At 30.1% G+C, this 21,897-nt stretch overlaps 2 protein-coding genes across 3 annotated transcripts; both read left to right on the plus strand.

The window, feature by feature from the left end:
- Positions 1–1,725: 1,725 nt before the first annotated feature.
- On the plus strand, positions 1,726–2,625 carry LOC129911128 (serine protease SP24D-like). The gene is made up of 2 exons (XM_055988808.1): positions 1,726–1,981; positions 2,040–2,625. Exons 1-2 carry the CDS (start codon positions 1,758–1,760, stop codon positions 2,563–2,565), a joined length of 750 nt encoding a protein of 249 aa, XP_055844783.1. The 5' UTR covers positions 1,726–1,757; the 3' UTR covers positions 2,566–2,625.
- A 2,736-nt stretch (positions 2,626–5,361) lies between these two features.
- On the plus strand, positions 5,362–20,368 carry LOC129911129 (septin-2). Of its 2 annotated transcripts, none has more exons than XM_055988809.1 (4): positions 5,362–5,776; positions 18,771–19,129; positions 19,195–19,295; positions 19,350–20,368. In XM_055988809.1, the coding sequence occupies exons 1-4, from the start codon at positions 5,749–5,751 to the stop codon at positions 20,008–20,010; spliced, it is 1,149 nt and encodes a 382-aa protein (XP_055844784.1). In that variant the 5' UTR covers positions 5,362–5,748; the 3' UTR covers positions 20,011–20,368. The 2 variants fall into 2 exon arrangements, with proteins under 2 accessions (XP_055844784.1, XP_055844785.1); XM_055988810.1 differs by lacking the exon at positions 5,362–5,776 and adding an exon at positions 16,210–16,391.
- The last annotated feature ends 1,529 nt before the right edge of the window (positions 20,369–21,897 follow it).

The following is a 21,897-nucleotide window of genomic DNA, read 5'->3' on the forward strand; positions in this document are numbered from 1 at the left end:
TTGTTAGTTTTAATGCATTTAGCATTTATGTCTTTAAAAATGATGGCCACAAAAATTAAATGCCGTTAAAATTGAACAAAAGTGTTCAATTTGGCAGTAAACCAGTGTTATTAATGTCTTAAAAACGTATCCGATAAAAATAATTTTCAACAATTTTTAAGGTATTAACATTTCAATAACTGATGGAGTAGAAAATAATTAAATAATGACAGAGTTATGAGAACGAGAGTTATGCGTGACAGAGTTATGCGAGTCAAAGATATGAAAAATCGAAGTTATTAAAGTTATAAAACGTGGTTTTTGGGTTGGAAATAATTGAGAGGATCGATATATACAGGCTGATATTGGTAGGTACTATATAGGGCCAATTAAGGATTCGTAAAAAAAATTGAACTCAAGATAACAATCAAAAATTACCTATATTACGATGCTAATGAATGCTAAAAAAGGGGTCCTCTCAATTCTGTCTGACTGTATCTATCCCAAAATGCTGCCTTAACTACTGAAGCGATTTGCTTAAAACTTGGTAGATAAGGGTTTTGGACGTATCCCTAGAGGAGAAATTGAATTTTTTTTAGGACCAAAATTAACGGTAGGCACTTGTGATATGAAAAAATGGAAAAGTTTGCTTTTCTCAAAAACGGCTCTCACGATTTTTATAAATAAAAATATGTGTACTTTGGCCAATAACATCCTACTTTTGAAAATAAAATATTTTTTTACCATTTTCAACCGTTTTCTTGATTTCTTACATTCTCATAATTTTTATACGAAAATTTTTATATTAATGTCGACATCAAAAGCCATGAAAAGGTGCCATTGTACTTCTTCGGAATTGCAGTTTTCGATACAGATTACCTTACCTTTCGATTACCTTTTCGGGTAGATTTGTATAGCAGTAGGCAAAGTTGAAGATTTTATCACACCCTGCTGACTTTTTTGTGACTGATGTATTAAATTTTTTCAGGAATGGTTAGTTATGTGTTGTTAACCGGATCACTGGCTAGATTGTCATCGCCGAACCTAGCTTGTCCTGAAAAGATTATACTCTATGAATTGTAGGCTCCCTTAATTTGGTTGAAAATTGATCGATTGTGATGTCAGTTCCTAGAAAGCACTTTTAATCATCACTGTAGTGGACATAGTTCCAGAAAATCATGGGAAGTTCGCTAAAAAAGTTTGGACATGTTTTTTGAAAAACATAGAGTACCTATGTCTCTAGGAGTTCCGAAGAGTTGAATGAACTGTTTAAAACAGCAAAGTCAACTTTGTCAAAATCATAAACCAACTAATTCATACAATTTGGAAGCAAGCAAAGAAATTGAGAGCTATTTTCTGTCGACCAAAAGATTCAATAAAAAGCTTTAGAACACTGATTGATGATTTTTTAATTGCAAGAATGGGTTAAAAACTCGAGTATTCATTTAATATCGTCAATATCGTTTTTATACGTAGGTACTTTGAAATAAATTTATTTCTTGCCACAATCTTAAACAAACATTTATGCACGCAGCGTTTTTAAAAGTGCCTCTTTCAATTAAGCGTGTTTTTGCTTAAACCTTTAAAAGTATAATGTCTGGGTACTCGAACACAAGTAGACGAAATAATTGAATCTAATTCAAACTAGATACTGATCAAATGTATGAAAATTAAACAAAGATAACACAAGTCTTCTTCATAACATAAGTATGTCAAATCAATCCTTATAAATAGTCAGCACGCAGTCGAACAAATCACCAGTTATAGAATTTAACGAAATGTTTCAAAAACTAGTTGTAGCCGTTCTTTTGACAATTGCTCTTGCGGGTGATTCGTTAGCTGATAAACAGCGTATAGTTGGAGGCCAGAATGCTGTTGCAGGACAATTTCCTCATCAAATTTCTCTTCGCCGTAACAAACAGCACACTTGTGGTGGTTCAATTATTTCCAACAAATACGTTCTAACCGCTGCTCATTGTGTAGTTCAAAGTGGAATTACTCCGTAAGATTGAATTTATGAAAGCCAAAACTCAAGTTTTTTAACCATACTCTCTTTACAGCTACCCAGCCAATCAATTCTCAATTTATGCTGGATCAATTAACCGTGTATCTGGAGGTGTTGAAGTTGCCGTTGCTAAAATTAAGGTCCATGAGAAATATGGCAATTTCTTGAACGATCTTGCTGTTTTAACTTTGGCTAACAAACTTACGTTTAATAAGAACATTGCACCAATTGCATTGCAAAACAAGGAAATTCCACATGATGCTAAGGTTTTGATTTCAGGATGGGGAAGACTTTCAACTAATGGAGACATTCCAATGCAATTGCAATACAACACTTTGAATGCAGTCAGCGAGAAGAAGTGCTTTACCCTCAATCCAAGTTTGAATGATGATTCGCTTTTATGTTTGGCTCACGAGAAAAACAATGGCGCATGCAATGGTGACTCTGGTGGTCCAGCTACTTACCAAGGCAAACTGGTTGGCGTTGCTGGTTTTGTTGTTATGGGATGTGGAAGTAGGAATCCTGATGGTTATGCCAAGGTTTCCCATCATGTCCAATGGATCCAGAAGAATTCAATTTAATAATGTGTAAAATGAGTGCTTTCTAGAGAAATAAAAAGAACTTTTGAGAAAAACCATAAATGTTTTCGTGTGTTTGCATCAGGGAAGCTCTGTAGAATATAAGAAATAAATAAATAACATTTATTTCTGTACAGCATTTTGGCACGAAAGGGGATAAAATGTGAGCTCATAGTGCGGAAGTTACAGCATCTTTAAAAAAACACACAGAAAAAAGGCCACATTAAATTAAGCGGATTCCACCTTAAATTAAGCGGATTTCTGCATGGTTTTTCGCTAAGATCACTTCCACCTTAAATTAAGGTGACAAATCACATTAATTTCTTGAATGCGCAAATAAGATGATCTCCCACTTAATTAAAACGGGAGATCATCTTATTTTGATGTGGAAACATTTAAATAAATAAAAACGCTCACTAGGCGAGTGCCTTACCATTGGAAATGAAATGATAAACTGCAACTAAAGCTAAAGTGTGACTATAATTTTAAAGTATTAATTTTTTGTCGGTTTTTTTTAAATTTAACTGAGTTTAAGTGGAATCACCTTATTTTGAGCAGATATCACCTTATTTTAAGGTGGCGAAATTTAATGTGCCTTTTTTTCTCTGTGTAGTTAAATACATTTTGCTATTCGTGGCAAGCAATGTGTTTAACATCTACATAATATGAAATTATTCTTCACAGCATACCAATATTTACATTCTAAGAGTTTGTTATGGAACATTTTCTCTTTCAGCAAACAGAAGGCTTCGCAAAAATAAAGTTATAGCTCTAACTAAGCTCTAAAGTAAATTCTGTAAGTTCTTTTTTAATGAAAAGATGCAAGATCTGCAAACCAATTAAAATAAAGAAAAATTTTCAAAAAACAAAATCATTTTTTTGGATTAAAAAAATTGTTTTCGGAAAAATCAATTTTTTGTAAACTGCCTAATGAATATTATTGAATCTTTATTTTTATGTGTCGATTAATATTTCTTTTGTTGATAGCTTACCAAATGTTTTTTTTTTGTTTTGAAAAATGTTTGATACAAAAAAAAAAAAATTAAAAAAAACAGCTCTACGATTTCCAATTTTTTTGTTTCTAAACATTATTTGACAAAACCATTTAAATGTTTTTGTTTGTATTTTTCAACCAAATTTTATATTATTTTTTAGGTTTTTTTTATTTCTTAACAAAAACAATCTTTAATTTGTTTTTAAAAATTGTGAATATTCAAAGCCACTTTTAAGTTTTAACACAAGATTAAGTAGGTACGTGAGATTCAGTCGTGTATTTTATTTTATTAGTCATAAGTGAATTATATTCGGAAAACCCACATCTCCTACAGAGTTCTTCTTCTTACATTTTCCATAAACATTAATGTCAATGTCATAAAATTTTATAACAAACTGACGTGTTAGATTTTAAAAAATTGAATTTGACGAAAATTTTAAATTGCATATTCAATAAAAATAAATAAATATTTTATTGAATCTTCCGTGGATGATTTTAAATTTCTTACTTCCAAAATAAATTATTCGTTCGTTAAAAGAAATGTACATACATATTTAACTGCATAACAAGAATTCTTCCCTTGTTGTTAAAATTTTCTTCTTTAACATCCGTGAATACAAATTTTGATATTAAAATCTCTTTTTAATGTGGTATTTAAAAATAAACGCCTTGTTTGCGCCATCCTTCACCCACCCCTGGTAAGTATTTTTTACAAAAACAAACAATCAAATACAATTACGTACATTCTATTTGACAAACATATTTCATGTTTACGAGGTAAGAAGACATATTTATGTAGACCTCTATAAAAAAAAAGTAATTCCATCACTTTGCTGTGACCCATTCTCAAAAAAAAAAAACAAAAAACAAAAATTGTTTTATGATTCAGAAAAATGGTAAACATACAGATTTAAAGAATCATAAATTCAAATATTTATTCTAAAAAATTCAAATTATACCATAAGAATCTCAACAACAACATCAACTTAAAAAAAAAGTTCATGACATAACCATTTTGTTGATAGTTATTTAAAGCGATAAAACCGGCTTTTTTTAATTTGCTTTAAATGTTTGGCAGAATGTGTTAAGATAAACTTTAAAAAAATAAACAAACAACTTTCCATATTTTTATCTCACCCCGATTTGTATACTTTTTTCCCATAGATTTTGTATTTATTTAAGTAAAGTTTTTGCAAGCTTCCAAGTTAAGCCATATTAAGATAAGCAAAAGCTTAAAAATCATTCCATTACTAAAAGACATAAAGTAGTCATTAAAAATTTATATAATGTGTCCATTTAAAATTGCCAATGTCTTCATGAAGACAATGCAACATTTTTTTCCCACCAGATCCACATCTATCACTGAAAAAAAAGCTACAAATGACGTGATGCAATTTTCCAAAAAACTAAAAAAAAACAACAAACAAAAATTCATTGAAAAATTTTCTGCAACTGCGCCCTAAATGCATTTACAGTAATGTCCTCAAAAAATGAACTCACTTTATTTGTATTGTATTTTTATCTAGCAAATAAAATATCAAGATAACAACCCCTATTCAATATAAGATACATACAATTCAATGGTATCTTAAAAGTTCATTAAAATATCCAATCTTTTTTATCAGATACAATCAATATTCAACATAATACACTCACTCTTCTCTACTCGAACAACAAAAACAAGACAAACAAAATGTGAATGTAGAAGTTTTTCCATGCAGTGTATTTGTATCTATGAGTATAGATAGATATAGTATCTTTTGTCTACTTCATCGCTATTGCCACATAAGAAAACATTTTTCACTCAGTTGATATCGAATTCTCGCAGTGTTCAGCGGTGTTGAGCTTAACGTAAACGGAGATTCTCACAAATTAATTGGAATTTAAAAAAATAATCGGTGTAAACAGTGAATATTGTGCAAATTTTTCGTGTTGAAAAAAAAAAGGATTTCCACATCTGAGGCTATTTCAAGCTTTGTATACACAATTTTCCATTTCAAACCAAGGTCTTATTCGATTGTCTTAAGAATATATTAAATTTTGTCTTCGATAAATTTAAAGATCAGAGGTTAAAAATCCTTACAAAAAAAATTTAAAGAAAAATATCACTCATACACCCGAGTGAACCCCTGAAACAATCTACCACCATCACCACGGAGTATTTACAAAGACGGAAGCTTTCAGCCAGCAAAATGCGTTCTACAGAATTTCACCGGAAAGGTAAGAGAACACACGAATTAAAACAAACGAAACGAAAAAAAAAATGGTTAAAAAAAAGTTATACCCTCTTCCCACTCGGTATAATAAAATTTGAATAAATTTCAAAACACAAAAATTATAGCCGCTTGAGCTTGTATCTATTTAGTTCGCATCCGGATTTGGGTGGTTCTAACATACATTCAACTAATCCAGTGACCATGACTTATGGCACATAATGAGCTAATCACTGTTTAGGTCTTAGCCAGAGTCAGTGTGCGGTAGTGTATTGTATCCATACCTAAATCTATACCTCTAATGGTTCCTGACAGCAGCGAGCGAGCGTGCGGTATAGAATGGCAGCAGTAGTTTACATAAGAATCGGGTTGAGTTGATTTGTAGCACACGACATGAGCTACTAACTGGAACCTTGTTGTCAGTTTGTTTGACTGTGATATTAGTACCTTACCATGAGAATCGGTACTGACTGACGTTTTGAATTTGAATTCCGTTTTTTTTTTGTTATAAACTGAATATGGGTAGGAGGGTAATATTTGAATTGGGGCGCTTGTTGCAGGTTTGTGTTTTGTGTATGCATTTCCGCAGATGCGATACACTAAGTTATATTTGTTTGTCTGAGGTCAAGAAGAGTCAGTATCTTTGAGAATCTTTATATCTTTGTAAGTTTGTTTGTTTTTTTCTGCTGCTTTTGTTTCTTTTTGAAGTACTTACATACCTTTAAACGTAAAGACGTGTACTTGATTCCCATCACCTTTTGACGTTCTCATGTTTGCCTTCTTATAGCAGAAACCTAGGTGGCAGTGCCTGCAGGCGCAGTAGGTGCATTCTTAAGATAAGCCACTGTCACAATGTGTCGTTTACCTTTTGTAAAAAAATAAAATGGGGATAGGGAAAAAGTCTCAACGAGGTGGGTGAACGAATTATGGTGCTTGTATCTATTGTAAGGTTTCTATAATAAAGAAGTATAGAAATTCGATTTTCTGTCTTACAATCTTTTAAAAGAGATCACATACACTCTAACATAAAAAAAGATACGAGTTTAGATGTGCATTTTAGATGCATAAATATATAGAAAAAAAACTTTGAGAAATGATATTTTATAGAATTTTGTTTTGTTCATATGTTTTTTGTTCAACAATACTTAATGCATGACTGAGAAAAGAATAATTAAGATGAACTAAAAAAAAATGAAAAACAAATGAGGTGAAGGACTTTTTCGACACTTAGGGTAGAAGGTTATGTCAATGGAGTCATTGCAAAGCTACACGTATAGAATACTTAATCCTTGGCCGAAGAAAAAAATGTATTCAGGGATAATGTTGCTTTGAGCTATTGTGTTTTTGTTCCGTTTTTCACTTCGAGGTTATGAGTAAAATGTTCAAAGTTTCGAGAGAAAAGGATGTTTATTTTAGTTTGTATAATTCTTTTCAGTTCCTCATTTCTTAAGGACATTTTTATTAAATACTTAAGTAAAATACATACATTTGGTGTTGTAATTGAAGGCCTTAAAGTATAGAGATAAGTACAATTTACGAGCTGCAAGGTCCAAATGTTTTTATTTTCACTATGCACATCATTCAATTGCTTAAACTTTATTTATTTTAACGATTCTTAACTAACGGAGGTATCGGCCTCAGATTTTGAGTATGTTTTGTTTTTAGAAAACCAGTGCTATTTTGAAATTATTCCAATAAATTTTTACGTACAAAAATTATTTAACATTTTTCAAAAAAAAAAATTGGTATGCCATTTTTAAGAAGTATAATTTACACTTAAAAATAAAATTTCAAAATATTCCACTAAACCGTTTACAAAAAATTGATTTTTCAAAAAAATTAAAATTTTTTAACAATCCAAAAATGTGTTTTAAATTTTCATATTACTGTTACTTTAACGCTTTTGTATAAAAAATGTTCGTTGAAATCGGGTGAGTCCTGTAAGAGATATTCAGAAACCAATAAAACGGTTCTACCGTTAATAACGGTTCAAAAAATAATAGAATATTTGAAATTTTTTTTTTTTTTTCAAAATCTAACTTTTTTTGAAAACTTTTAATTTTTCCTTGGTTTCTCTAAAATTTAAACGATATTTCTTTGCCGCCGGGTACAAAGGGGTTAAGTCACAAAATTGCACTTTCCGGGTTTCGATGAAATAAGAATAACCTCTTTTTTCTCTTTTATTTGGTATCAAAAACATAATTTTAGAACAACTCTTTTCTATAAAAATAAAAGGATTAATAGCTTTTCTAAATTGATCTCAAAAATAAGAAAACAATTGTTTTTACAAAGCAAACTTAATTTCTTTGTAGAGAATTAAATGAATCCTAATTTTTCTGTAAAGTGATCAGTTGTTGAGATATTGATAGTCAAAGCTAAAAATATGGTTTTTGGTTTGATGACTGATATTTCAGTCTAAAAAAGTCGTAGAAGCTTGAAACAAAATGAATCTTGAAGCCAAATAAATAGCCTTTTTAAAAAAGTAATCATTTTATCAGAAAAAAAATTTCCAACTTTCTTAAGAGAAAAGTAAAAACAATACAAATTTGGATTATCTTGGTTTGTGAACAAATTCAAAGATTAAGCTATTTTACCATTAGAAATAAAATATTTAGTCATAAAATCCTAAAACAAGAAGAATGTCGCTTTCACATGCTTTTTGCTTTGTTATGATACGATCATTTTTTTTACTGAGATACAGCCTATCAAAAATCATTAAAAAAAAGTCACTTTTTTTTCCTTAATTTTTTTGGCTAGTGAATGGACAAAATTTTCAGGGAATTGTGGTCGGCATTATAGAGTCTTAGCCCCCATTCTTGTACGTCTATCTATAAATCTTACTGACATTTGGGAACATAGAATGGTTTCTTTCAACAAAAAGTCATCTTCTCAACAATTTAAACATAAGAAGTTGATTGAGCACTTAAGAATTTATATGCCGAAACCCACTCTGAAATATTCTGAAAATGATTTCCGCAAAAAAAGTTAAATTAAGATAAGAGTCATATTCTAAAAAATTATTGTCCAAATTATGCCATAATTTGAAAATTTACCATAATGGATGATTTCAAGTTGTTGTTGATGTTCAAGTTTCTTATAGCAACCTATAATTATTTATGATTAAAGAACCAACATGGGCTCATTTAAATCTCTTTGTATATAATTTTCAATTGTGTCAACAGAAAATTAGGCAGAAACAAAAACGCCCCTTAAATTCAAGTTAAATAAAAATTAAAAAAAAATATAAACAATTTGATATTGTTTACATTTTATAGTGATTCTCTAGAGTGACTTAATTTCAATTAAATTCAATTTAAAATTTCCTCACTCACTCTGTGATGTCTACTCGATGTGAGTCATTAAACAATCTTCTATTCTCTCTAAGGAGAAATAAAAATATTTTCATTTTTATCTCAAAATAGAAAACGCTTGACGGGAATTGTTACGAAATGCAGTTTTTTTTTGTAAATATATTTCAATCAACTCTACAACCGCAAATAATGATTTCGAAAAAAAGAGAAAATTAAAAAAAAAAAAACAACTTAAACCAAAACCACCCTCCAAATAGAGATGCCTTTAATGTTTTATGCGGTTTCATAGAAAACTGGCTGGATGCAACCTTATGCAGCAAACCGCGCTGATATTTATTTATTTTTTGCCATTCCACTGAATTCAATGAAAACCGAAGCCGAAGTCAATCAATTTACAGTTAATTTTAAGCATCAGCGTGTATAAATCTAGTTGGCCGTTGGACTTGGTATCAACGAACGTATGAACGCGCGTCTCCATCATCGATCGGCACTCAACTTCCCAAAATGACACTTGATCTGTTTATGTTGAAAGTTGTGATGTTTTATGTATCGAATCGAAACGTTCAGTAAACTTTGTTGTTGTTGGTGTGTGGTAAATTGTGGTCGCAACAGTCAGCCCCAAAGCATCACAACAACAATGCAACGGCGCATTGTAACTAATCTTGACTTTCGTAATTGTTTAGAAGCAGACAGTTTTATTATTAGAATTATGTATCAAAGATTACAAAGATCAGAAGTGTGACTGATGATGGAGACATATTAAATGCCTTTTATTTCTATTTTAATAAAACTGAAAAAAAACCGTCTGCTAGGTTTGAGTGGGAAGGATGACCTCGTTTCGAAATACAATTAATGTCAACTTTAACAACTATCATCATGCATCAGTTTGAAATAGGAACTCTAAATGGACTTTTATTTTTTTTTACAATTTATAGAATCGTTTGTAAGTTTTTAAATAAAAAATTGAAATAAAATAAAGTGGCAACACTTACAGATATTCTGTTAAGGAATTTCGATTCACATATAGGAATTGTGTCAAGTTAACGTCTTAATTAGCATTGATCTAACGAAGTATGTGCCTTAAATCTAATTTGCAAATTTAAACTTAATTTGCACGATACGGAGACAAATCGCCATGTAAACAAATAAACACTTGGCATTTTACTTACGGATTATCTATCTAGAGTAGATTAAGTCACATTAAATGTGTAATAGAATTCTAGACTAGCTTATGTTATTCAGGGAATGAAAGTCCTTGAATTTTGTGAATTTAAGGCAGACATTTCATTCTGCATAAGAATTTAGGTAATTAAATGGTATTCGTTAACAAATCGGGTTGATAACCCAAAAGAAATGTTAATCTTTTAAACGACAGATTGTCAAAATTATGAACCACTTCCCTTCACCTTGAGAACTTGTCTACACGCAAAAGGAAATATTTAAAATTTGAGATTTTGAAATTTTGAAAAATTCCTACTTTACGGCACTCCGCTACAAATTAATTAACAGTTCCAAATTTTATAAAAACTCAATTTTTTACTTTTATTTGAGGGCTACAATGGTTTATTATTATAAAAACTTGCCCTATATTTAAATGTTGAACTTTGAAAAAAAAAATAAGTTAATTTTTTTTTTCAAAAACTTTTTTTAAAAAAAGTTCTTTGAAAATGAAACACTTAGTATTTTTTGAAGTGAAAACTTCTTTAGTATCGTAGTGATTTGAAACAAGGTGAAACGAAAAAGCGACAGGAAAAATCAATTGATTATAACTTTTTTGTTTTAATAGATAGATAAATGAAATTTTTACTGTAGATAGGTAGGTAATTAAATAAACTATATAATTTTGCAAAATTTCAAATAATTTCATATTCGACATCCTGAGATAACGGTAAAAAGATGTTCTTTTTCAAAACACGTAATATCTTTTGATCTAGAGCACACAAACATTTTATTTGACTTTAATACACATGCTGTTAATATTACATTGCATTTTATATATCGCACATAACCGTAAATGCTGTACAAGTTGCACAATCTTATATTGAAAAACTTGAAAAATACCTCAAAACACCTGTGGAGATCTGTTCATCGGCAACCTTTTTTTTGCTTTTTTGATGAAAAGTGATTTGGTTCAAAAAAATTTAGCTCTTTTTGTAGATGTTGTAAAGACATGTTCGATATAAATATTTTGAGCTGATACAATAAGCTTTCAGATGATATAAAATTTATATAGGGTGTCATATAAAAAAACAGATTTAAAGGTGATAGAATAAAAAAAGGTAGATTTTTCTATTTTTTTTTTTTTTTTTGCAAGAAAAATGTTTTTTATAAGGTTTCACTTCTACGACGAGTGAATTACACACATTATTTTTTTTTTTTTTATAAACTGTAATACATTTAGACATTTCCTTTTTCTCACTCACTCCCATATTTTTTTTTGTTTTTTTTTTTTTCTTAAATAACCTAGAAAATCTTTTGGTATCATTAAATTTATAAAATTTAAGCAAAATTTTCGAGAAAAAAATTTAACTAAATTTAAAAACAACAATACCCCGCGCCAGCAGCGGCAATTTTGAATCTATAGAGGTATAAGTATTCAACTGACGTTTGAAAAAGATCATCAAAATCGGAGCTGTTCGGCCCTAATATTGCCATTTTTTTTAGCTTTAGTTACTCCACTACTAGACTTGACACTTTATGGCTTCATTCTGACAGCGAAGTCATTTACAGCTTTGACCAATAGTTATTTGTTTTTTAATAATCAAGGGTTCGTTGGTTGTGTAGTAAAAACAAAAGAGTTCGAGAAGAATAATTCGCACGGCCTTCGAGGTCAATAGACAATCAATTTGTAAATAGTTTGTTAGTTTGTTGCTAATTTGTTTGTTATATTAGATACTTTGCTTAAATTGTATGAAGTCAGCGCAGTCATGTGAAATTGCTCAGAAGTTTGAAGGTATTCTTGATTTTGAAAATGGATATTTATGATAAACTTTTATTCATTACAGGTAAAGCTTATAATCTAGGTCACAATTCAAAGAGCTTAGTCTTCACAAACATTATGTATGTAGTTATTTAATCAATCAAATGCCTCCAAACAGCAACCATCAAAAGATAGACATGGTTTTCTGCAAATGACTCATTGTTATAAATATATCTAACAATAGTGGTGGCTCCTAGCATTCATGCATATCAATCGTATGTCACTGGTTTGCATGCATTGATTGAATTAGAGCGCAACAAGTTGAAATTAACATATGAAGTAAATATTTGTTTGAATTGTATGAAATCGAAATGTAAACCATGTAGCATGTTAAATCCATATCTAAGTGCAATCTCGCTTGTTTAATTAATTTTATTGAAGTAATAACCATTCAACCTTGCCCAACATCCACTAATAGACAAATCAAATTATTTGATTTGAATTTTTTAACTTGTCAAATGAAAAATCATGATGTTTCAAAACTAATTTCCAACAATTGAATATTCAAATTTTGTTCACATAGTTTTCAACTAAATTCATTAACTTACTAAAATACGAACATACATGCAAATGTAAATCAGGCTTTTTGCGACGTTTCTATACTTGTAAGCAAAAAAAGCAAAAGTAACAACTTGATGTCATCATAAGTTTGTGTGTTGTTTAATGCCAAAGCAAAATGCTAAGCATCAATTAAAGCAAATTGAACTTAAGTTGCACCGCCATCCATGTCAGAGAAACAAAGATGCCGGTCCGGGTCCGGGCCGGGGCATTTTTATTATGGAGATGAAGATGAAATTTCCTATGCAGCTATGCGCACACATGACAGCAGAGGGCAGACTGTCAGTAGCCTATTGTATTATTGTACGATGCAAAACAACGTGATGTGCATCGCATCAAATCTGATATAATTTTATATGAAAGTGCTGCATTTAAAAAATGCACATAATTGTACATACCTTTACTTACAATATGCACACTATAAAGGTTTAGGTTTTGTTATAGAAGCCCTATATGAGCAACACATAAGAGCGAAATGTAGAACACCGGAGCAGGACATAGAGCTATGTATATATTAGCGAATGTATGCATGAAAGTGTGACAAATTGCAGAGCAATGACTGCATAAGCAAGCACTTAAATGGTAAAATGTGTGCCAAGTCCTTCTGCATGATTTGGTGGCTTGCTTGTGTTCATATTATTCATCATGATAAAAAAAAAAAGAAAATAAAGTTTTATATGTTGCCTGAGTGACGATGAAGCCCTTAAGTCATTTTTATGACTGTAAACAATAAACTTTCCTATAGCCTAGGCACCAGCAGAGTTTTTTTTTTTTGTGTTCCCTTGGTTTTCTGAAAAATCGATATTATTTTTCTCATTTCTAACAATAGAAACAGAATGTATAGAGTTATGAAGAAAATCTTTTGATGACGTTGATATGATGTAGGCACTCGTAACTTATAAGACGTAAACCCCCCTTTTTTAAGTGTAGGCAGAATTAAAAATGTCACTGTGAATTCATTGTATAAAAGATTTCACAGGAAGACCTTTTGAATAATTACTCTGTTTGCATGGAATGGAAATGAGTATTAAATATTAATAACCCTTTCGGTAGTTTGCTTGATAAAAATAAAACAAAGGGTGTTAGCTAAATAATTGCAGGCAAACAATTAAAGTTCTTAAATAATAAAAAAAAAAATTCTGTAGTATTTTCTTGTAGTGCTGATAATTATGATGTTCTAAATTAATAATTAGATTCTTTCATTAATAAACAAAAAAAAAAAAAAAGAATTCAACTTTTTCCTATGACTATGAAGCAACATCAAATATTAAAAATTTCTACATTTTAGATTTTTCAAAAATAGAAAAGAGTAGAAGTAAGACTTTAAGTTGAATGCTTTAAATTAATTAAGGAACATAAATGTAAGTGATAAAACATTTTGAAAAAACGAAAATTGAATTAGTTACTAAAATTTGTTTTAAATAAAATGCATGACTGGGTCGCAAGTAGTTGCTATTATGTTTACAGTTACTAAGAAAATTCAAGCTTTTTAACCCTTTCGAACCCAAGCTATGAAAATCAATATTAAAAAAGTTTTTTTCGGTATTATCGGGTCAAAAACATCACAACTAAGAAATATGAACAGCAAAAAGTTATTTTCCAAAATAATAAATAGCAAAACTAATGTGTTTTTCTCATGTTACATGTTAGTAACATGCACTGCCTATGACCACCAAAAAAAGTCGGAGAACTGAGAAAATAACACTTTCTGCATTAACACTTTTTATATCTTTTTTTCAAAATTATGACCATATATAAAAAAAATTTTTTTGCAAAAAAAAAAATCTGAATTTCAGTCCCTTTCTCGATAAAAAAAAATTAAAGGTTGATATTTGACTAACTTTTTGTAATAATCCAGTAACAAGGCATTATTATCTTTCAATTAAGCCATCGTAACCTAAAATGTTGTTTAATTTAATATTTTTTAAGAATTTTTAAAAAAATGTTACATACATGAGAGTAACGCTGGGGTCCGAAAGGGTTAAAAATTCATGAGAGAAATTTGTAAAAATTTGTATTTTGAAAATTTTTAGAGTAGTTTTGTACATACCTAGGTACTTTTTCTTAAGATGAAAATTTTCAAAAAAAAAAAATAAAAAAAATGTTACTTTTTTTTAAATCCAAAAATAATTTTTTCTTAATTTTAACATTTGAGTTACTAAAACACTTAAATCATAGATTTTTTTTGACTTTAAATGTGCATTAAGAATATAAAAATCTATTACAAATGTATATTTTAGTTTACCGAAAAAATTAATTCTAAGTCTTATTGAACATTGAAATTTTTCATTTTATCATAAAAACATAGTTGGCAACCCTAAAATATTCAATTTTTTTATGAAACACAAATAGAAGTGGTGTGAAAATTGTGCTAATTAAAAGAAAAAATAATCCATGAAATAGCGTACTTAGAGACCTAAAAGTTTGTTTTACTAATTTGGCACTTTTGGGACGTTGTTTTAAATTTTTTTTTATTTTTTTTATTTGATATCAATAGATCCTTAATCTAACATTCAATACCTTTTTGACATGAATTTAGCCGAATTTCTAGATATTATTATAATATTTTGAAAATGGCTTTAAAAGCTTATTGTGGCCGCGATTTTGGAGCCGCTATTTTTAATATAAAAAAGTTATATTCTCCATACTAATATCCTTCAGTACACCAAATGTCATAATATTTCGTCAAGAAATGGCCGTGCAAATGAAAATGACGATTTTTTTCTTGTCTCGTCCCAACCTACACGATCTAACTTTTTTGTACACTCTTCGCGTATATCGTTCCACTCAATGATTGCCAACCTAAAAACCACGTTTTGTAGCTTTGGTGTTCATAACTTTGGTTTTTCATAATTTTGACGTCATTACTCCGTTATACTGTTTCATTGTTATGATGTTTTGATGAAAGGCAATATTTTTGAAATCATCCAACAAAAATACTGCCCAAAACACCCTGTATAGTATAGCTACTTATCTACAGGAAGTGAAGAAGAAAATATTTTAAGTATCTCTTCTTACTATTATTATATTAACTTTAGAATAAATATTCAAAAAAAAAAAAATGCGGAAATATGTAAGGTGTACGAACTTATAACAACTCGCTAAGTAAAAGTATTAAAAAGGGGTGTCTCCTAAATAAAAAGAAAACTGAAAGTATTAGAAAACATTGCCCTCATAATCTCTTTCAAACATTATGTGTGTATTATTTATAATTCCTACTTGGCAATACCATATTCCACCCCCTCTACACATAATTTTATAAGTAATTTCAAAAACGCATGCGTTGGAAAGCATTTAAAACAATTTCTAATAAATAGTTGAATTTATTTTTCGTTCTGTGTTCTTTATGATAACAATATATTTAATCTTAAATGGAGTTAGAAATAAAACTGAATTAATAAAATCTCCTTTAAAAAACATTAAAGTTTAAATTTAATACATTTATGAATGAAAAATAAAAACCAAAATAAATAGTTATATCTACTTCTCTATTTGAAAAAGAAAACGTGAATCTGGAAAACCGTGTATATCCTTTGGAAATATAAGAAATCAGTCTACAAACAGATATAAAAGTGTAAAAATGTGTTGTTGACATTCTCTTAAAGAAAATTGTTTTTCTTCAATTTTTAATTAATCATTGAATTTATTTAGAAAAAAAGGAAAAAGAAAGGAAGATTTCAATTCCAATTTAATTTTCATAAAAGGATAAAAGGATATTTAATCACATTAATTCGTTCTCTACATCCTTGACAACATACACAAAAAAATGTCAGGTAAGAAAAAAAAGTCCCATTTGGTGTCAAGAGATGCTTCACGATAATTAGGAAAATTATCCAAGTAAAACATTCATTATATTTGTAATTACAAATGCTCAAAGTGACATACGAGTTCCTAATTAAAAACAACTCATGTGAAAGAATTGCATAAAAATTGTTTTGTTTTTCTTTTGAAACAATTCAAAATAAGGGTGTGTAAATCGTGTATACACTTACATACATATCCTGCCCTCTGGTATTGAAATTTAAAGAAATATCCACCACCACCGTGTCGCAACCCCATAAAGCAGTCCTGTAGGATTATGCGTAAACAAATAAAAATTATGTTATGCATTTTTCCACTTGTTTGGATCTGTGCATTTTGATACTCTCAAAACTCATGCATTGCTCCATTTTTTTCCTGCTGGCGGAAATTTGAAGATGCAAAAAAAAAATATTTGAAGTACCTACACATTCAGTCAAACGTGAAAATATACTTTTATATCCTTACAATGTGAATTGTTCTTGTTTCACAAAAAGTGAATTTTTCTTCTTGTTGTCTTTTTTTCCTTATTTTCACTGTGCACGACCATTCAGAACGCATTTGATGTGCCACCTTGCGGTTACTTATTCCAACAAGCATATAGGTACACCTTCAAGAGATTTTTTATTTTACCTGTCGGCTTGATTGGGAGGATGTTGTCAAGAGCGAACGAGAAGTAGATTTGTATGACTTTAAGGACACTTCAGGCAAGGCGTTAATAAACGCCTCAGGGGGAACTATGAGCTATAAAAATTCAAAGTATGTAGTACTTTTTTTTTATAAATGAATTCGTGTTGAGGAATATTTGTGCCACCTCTTTAAGTGAGGTTATCTACAAAATACCTATTTTTTTTATGATATGTATAATTTGACAGGATGGTTGTTAACTTGTCAAAAGATCCACTTAATTTTTTGTAAAAGTCTTACATTTGGTGGTGTAATAACTAAGTGGAATCATTTTAACTTGGTAAAGGTACCTTTCACATGTATGTACAGATGTACACTAGGATGGTCCACTTTTTTGGTTTTTACATTTCCGTTGTTCCCCACTCAAAAATTGGTTGCATATGTGTTTTGTATTACACACGTGAAATTTCAGCATTTTAGGTGAAGTGTAAGTGGGCGCTCAACAGGCTCAAAGTTTTTGCTCAGATGCTGGTATAGCTGGGTCCTCATGCCTAGTAATTAACTCCTGTTTTGATTATCAAGTGAATTAAGTTATGATGTGGTAAAGTTTTTCATAAAAAACCAATAGTTAAGTGATATTTTCACAGATAATAATTTTTGTTCATTTAAATTCGTCTGTAAGTATTTTTTGCTTAAAGTTATCAAAACAGAATTAATCAATGAAATACGAGCTAATGACTCAAAATCAAAGAAACGTGAAAATCATTTACTTGGTTGTCGGGAACATGCGTGTTTATCATGTTTAATCCAAATTGCAACCTCAAGCCAAGTCCTAATACGATATAATGAGATATTAAGGGTAAGGTAAGGGTAACAAAGTCTAATATTCCAAAGCTGATGAGCGCCCTCTTCCTTTTAGTTTTGAAGGCTAAAACTTTCAGCATATGTTGGTATTGATGTCTGTAGCAAAATAATGGGTGGGGAACTAATGAATTATATGGTTTATTTTTTTGCCTTATAACGTGGACCACACTAATGTACACCTTTAGCTGTAGCCCTAACATCTGAAGTATTTTTGGCATATTCCCAGGAGAGAGATTAAAAATTACAGAAAATTAGGAATTTTTTGAATTTAATTTTATGATTCATTTTTCACACAAAAGTTTTTTAGACAGCCATTTTTTTAAGACCATTTTGCCATTTTAGTACTTGCCCCCATCTTGGGAAGACCAATGCAGAACGGGCCCCACGTTAGGCTCATGTTACATTGGCGCCCGACGTGGGCCGGTTCTACATTGCCCTATCTAACATGGGGCATGCCCTGACTATAGCCCTGGTCCTAGAAAAATGTTTTATACCTTTTTGAAAACGTTGTTTAATGTAGACAAGAACCTCATCAAACAATTTTGATTTAAGTCTATATCTAAAAAAATGGCCTCATAAGTCAACACATACCTATTTCAAATGATAAGAAATTTTAATTCTCTTGGGGCGCCATCTAGTGTCAAAATAAAAATCTGAAAAAAAAATAAGAGGATTTTTTTTATTGTTTAGAAACAGTTTTTCCATTTAGGAACTTGATTCTCGAAAAAAACCTAAATAACGAATGCCCTAATGGACCAATGTATTTTATTTTTAAGATATCTACCAATATTGAGCTTCTTAATATCTTCTTTAATTTTAAACTCACAATTTTATAAATATCTACTCTATCTTCCATTTTTCAGCTAAAACTCCATCTATAGACCGTGAACGTGACTACATAGGCTTTGCAACACTTCCTGAGCAAGTTCATCGAAAGTCTGTGAAACGAGGATTCGAATTCACGTTGATGGTTGTCGGAGAATCTGGCTTAGGAAAATCAACCTTAGTCAATAGTCTTTTCTTGGGTGATTTATATAAGAATCGAGTAATTCCCAATGTCGAAGAACGCATCGAAAAGACAACACGCGTTGAAAAGAAAACAATGGACATCGAAGAGCGTGGAGTTCGCCTGAGACTAACTGTTGTGGACACGCCTGGTTTTGGTGATGGCATTAACTGCGAGGATAGCTGGAGAGTGTGTACAGGATATATTGATGAACAAGTAAGATTTTCATTGAATTCATAAAAAAGTGCTAGTTTAACTAGATATCTGTTTGTGTTTCCTAGTTTCGACAATATTTTACAGATGAAAGTGGTCTCAATCGCAGAAACATTCAAGATAATAGAGTGCATTGTTGTTTGTACTTTATTCCACCATGGGGTCATAGGTGAGTTGATGATCTTCAAATTTGTTTTTTTGCACTCAAAATATTTTTATTTAGTCTCCGACAGATGGACTTAGATCTAATTCGACGTCTCCATCGCAAAGTAAACATTGTACTCGTTATTGGCAAAGCCGATTGCCTCACCAAGACCGAAGTGCGAAAACTTAAAGAACGCGTTCTCCAAGATCTAGAAGACAATCATATCGAATTATATCAATTCCCAGATTGTGATTCTGATGAAGATGAAGAATTCAAACAACAAGATCGTGAGCTTAAGGCTTCTATACCATTCGCAGTTGTAGGAAGTAACACAATTCTAGAGGTGGCTGGTAAAAAAGTCCGCGGACGTCAGTATCCCTGGGGTGTGGTCGATGTAGAAGATCCTGAGCACAGTGATTTCATTAAACTCAGAACCATGCTTATATCGACTCATATGCAAGATCTTAAAGATACCACCCAGGATGTTCATTATGAAAACTTTAGAGCTCAGTGCATTTCACAGATTTCGCAACACGCTTTGCGCGAACGTGGCAAGCTAAAGCGCGATTCAATCAGTTCAAATGGTTTTGAATCGACAATAAGCGAAACAGATCGATTACTTTTACAGAAAGATGAGGAAATCCGTCGAATGCAGGATATGCTCACACAGATGCAAGAGAAACTCAAGGCAACACACATGATGGAAATGAAAAAGAACGACAGTGTTATAGACGTTTAGCCGTGGACAATTTTCTTTTTTTCTTTTTCTATCTACTACCAATTATGAAATTCAACATAAAAAAGGAAAATTATATTTTTATTACGCACAATACAGATGCAATGATAAATCAACCAAAAACAAACAAAAAATACACAGCCTCTACAGCAAATAAATAACAACAAAAACCAACATTCTTGCAAAACAACGAGCCTTTCTGCGAATTATTAATATAAAAAGGCAACGAAAATAGCCCACCAGGACACTTCCAGCGAAAGGACTTTCATCAAGACAAAACTAAAAAAAAAAACAAAACGTATTACCTAAAATATAAAAAAAAATTATGTATTAAATATAAACTACCTACTATCTCTGGACCTCTTAGAAGTCGAATTATTGTTTATTAAAACTAAACGATTATTTTAAATGCAAACATCATTAAAACGCAAACGTGGCATCATCATTTTTTTACGTACATATTACGTTTCTTAAAGTAAAAATCAGTTAAAACATTAAAAAAAAGTATTTTAACAACTTTATATTTACAACAAGCATTTTTTCAATAAATAAAATTTATTCGTATATAGAAAAAATCTATTAATAAACTTAACAGTCATTTTATCATGTAAACTTTATGTTAAAATTATATAAAAATAAACCTAAGTGTAAGTTTTATGAAAAAAAAAAGAAAATATTTTATTTAATTATTTTTATATTGTTAATGTGTTGTATATTATTTAATTTTTTTTTTTTTTCTAATTTTAAAACTAATATTTAAACTACATAAATATAATTTTAGTAAATTATTTAATTTATACATCAATAAATTGAAGTACTAGTATTCAATTGAATTTAAGTAATAAAGGCGACATACAAGAAAACAAATTGTTGTTCATTAAAGTAAAGATAATACTCAAATCGATCTCATAGAAAAAACCATTACCATATTATATTTTGACAAATTCGTTTTTTAACCCTTTCGAACCCAAGCTAGGAAAATCAATATTAAAAAATGTTTTTCAGTATTATCGTATCAAAAACATCACAACTAAGAAATATGAATAGCCCTTGGTTGGTCAAATCTAGTAGGTATTTGCCCTAAACATCTTTAATCCAACCGGAATGGTATTTTCTTTGTCCTCAAAATATCTTGGATACGATCAAAATTTTTTCAACTTATAAGACAAAAGAGTTATATGACCGTTACAAAGGGTAGGTATGTCAAAATACCTGGGCTCTATTTCATAAAACTATTTGTGTTGTACCTACTTGTTATTTTATTTTTGTATTATTTTTTTAATTAATCTTTCTTTTTGGCAACATTATAATTCCCTTTTAAAAACAAGACCATTTAACTTGTGTGATGTTATGTACGAACAAAATTAAAGTTTATGTAACTGTAAGCAAATGACAATTTATATAAATTTATTGTGTTTGTATAAAACTGTGTTTGAACATAAACTAAATTTTGGTTAAAAATCTCTACATTTAACTTCATAGAAAAACTACCTTTCACCCAGAATAGTTTTAAGAAGTCTCTAAATTTTTGGTTCCAATCTCAAAAATGTAAATTATTTCTAGATTTTAATTAGGTATACCATTATTTTTATCTAGTTTTTGCAATAAGCTCACTACAAAAAACAATTAAGCTTGCATAAGTTTCAATGCAAGCAATTTGTTTGCTTGTATAAGATGAAGGACAGGTCTTATACATTAAGCAAATCATTTTGGAGTAATTACCGAAATTCCTTAGAACTTTCTGCACAGGCAATCCACAAGCTAGTATAGCTTGGGTTGGGTTCGATATCCATCTTTTTATATTCCCGTTTTTAAAAATCCCGCTTTTAAAATCCCGTTTTCATTATCCCGCTTTTTATAATCCCGCTTTTTAAAATCCCGATTTTTATA

This window comes from Episyrphus balteatus, chromosome 2, assembly GCF_945859705.1.
Source record: "Episyrphus balteatus chromosome 2, idEpiBalt1.1, whole genome shotgun sequence".
Taxonomy (NCBI): Eukaryota; Metazoa; Arthropoda; class Insecta; order Diptera; family Syrphidae; genus Episyrphus; species Episyrphus balteatus.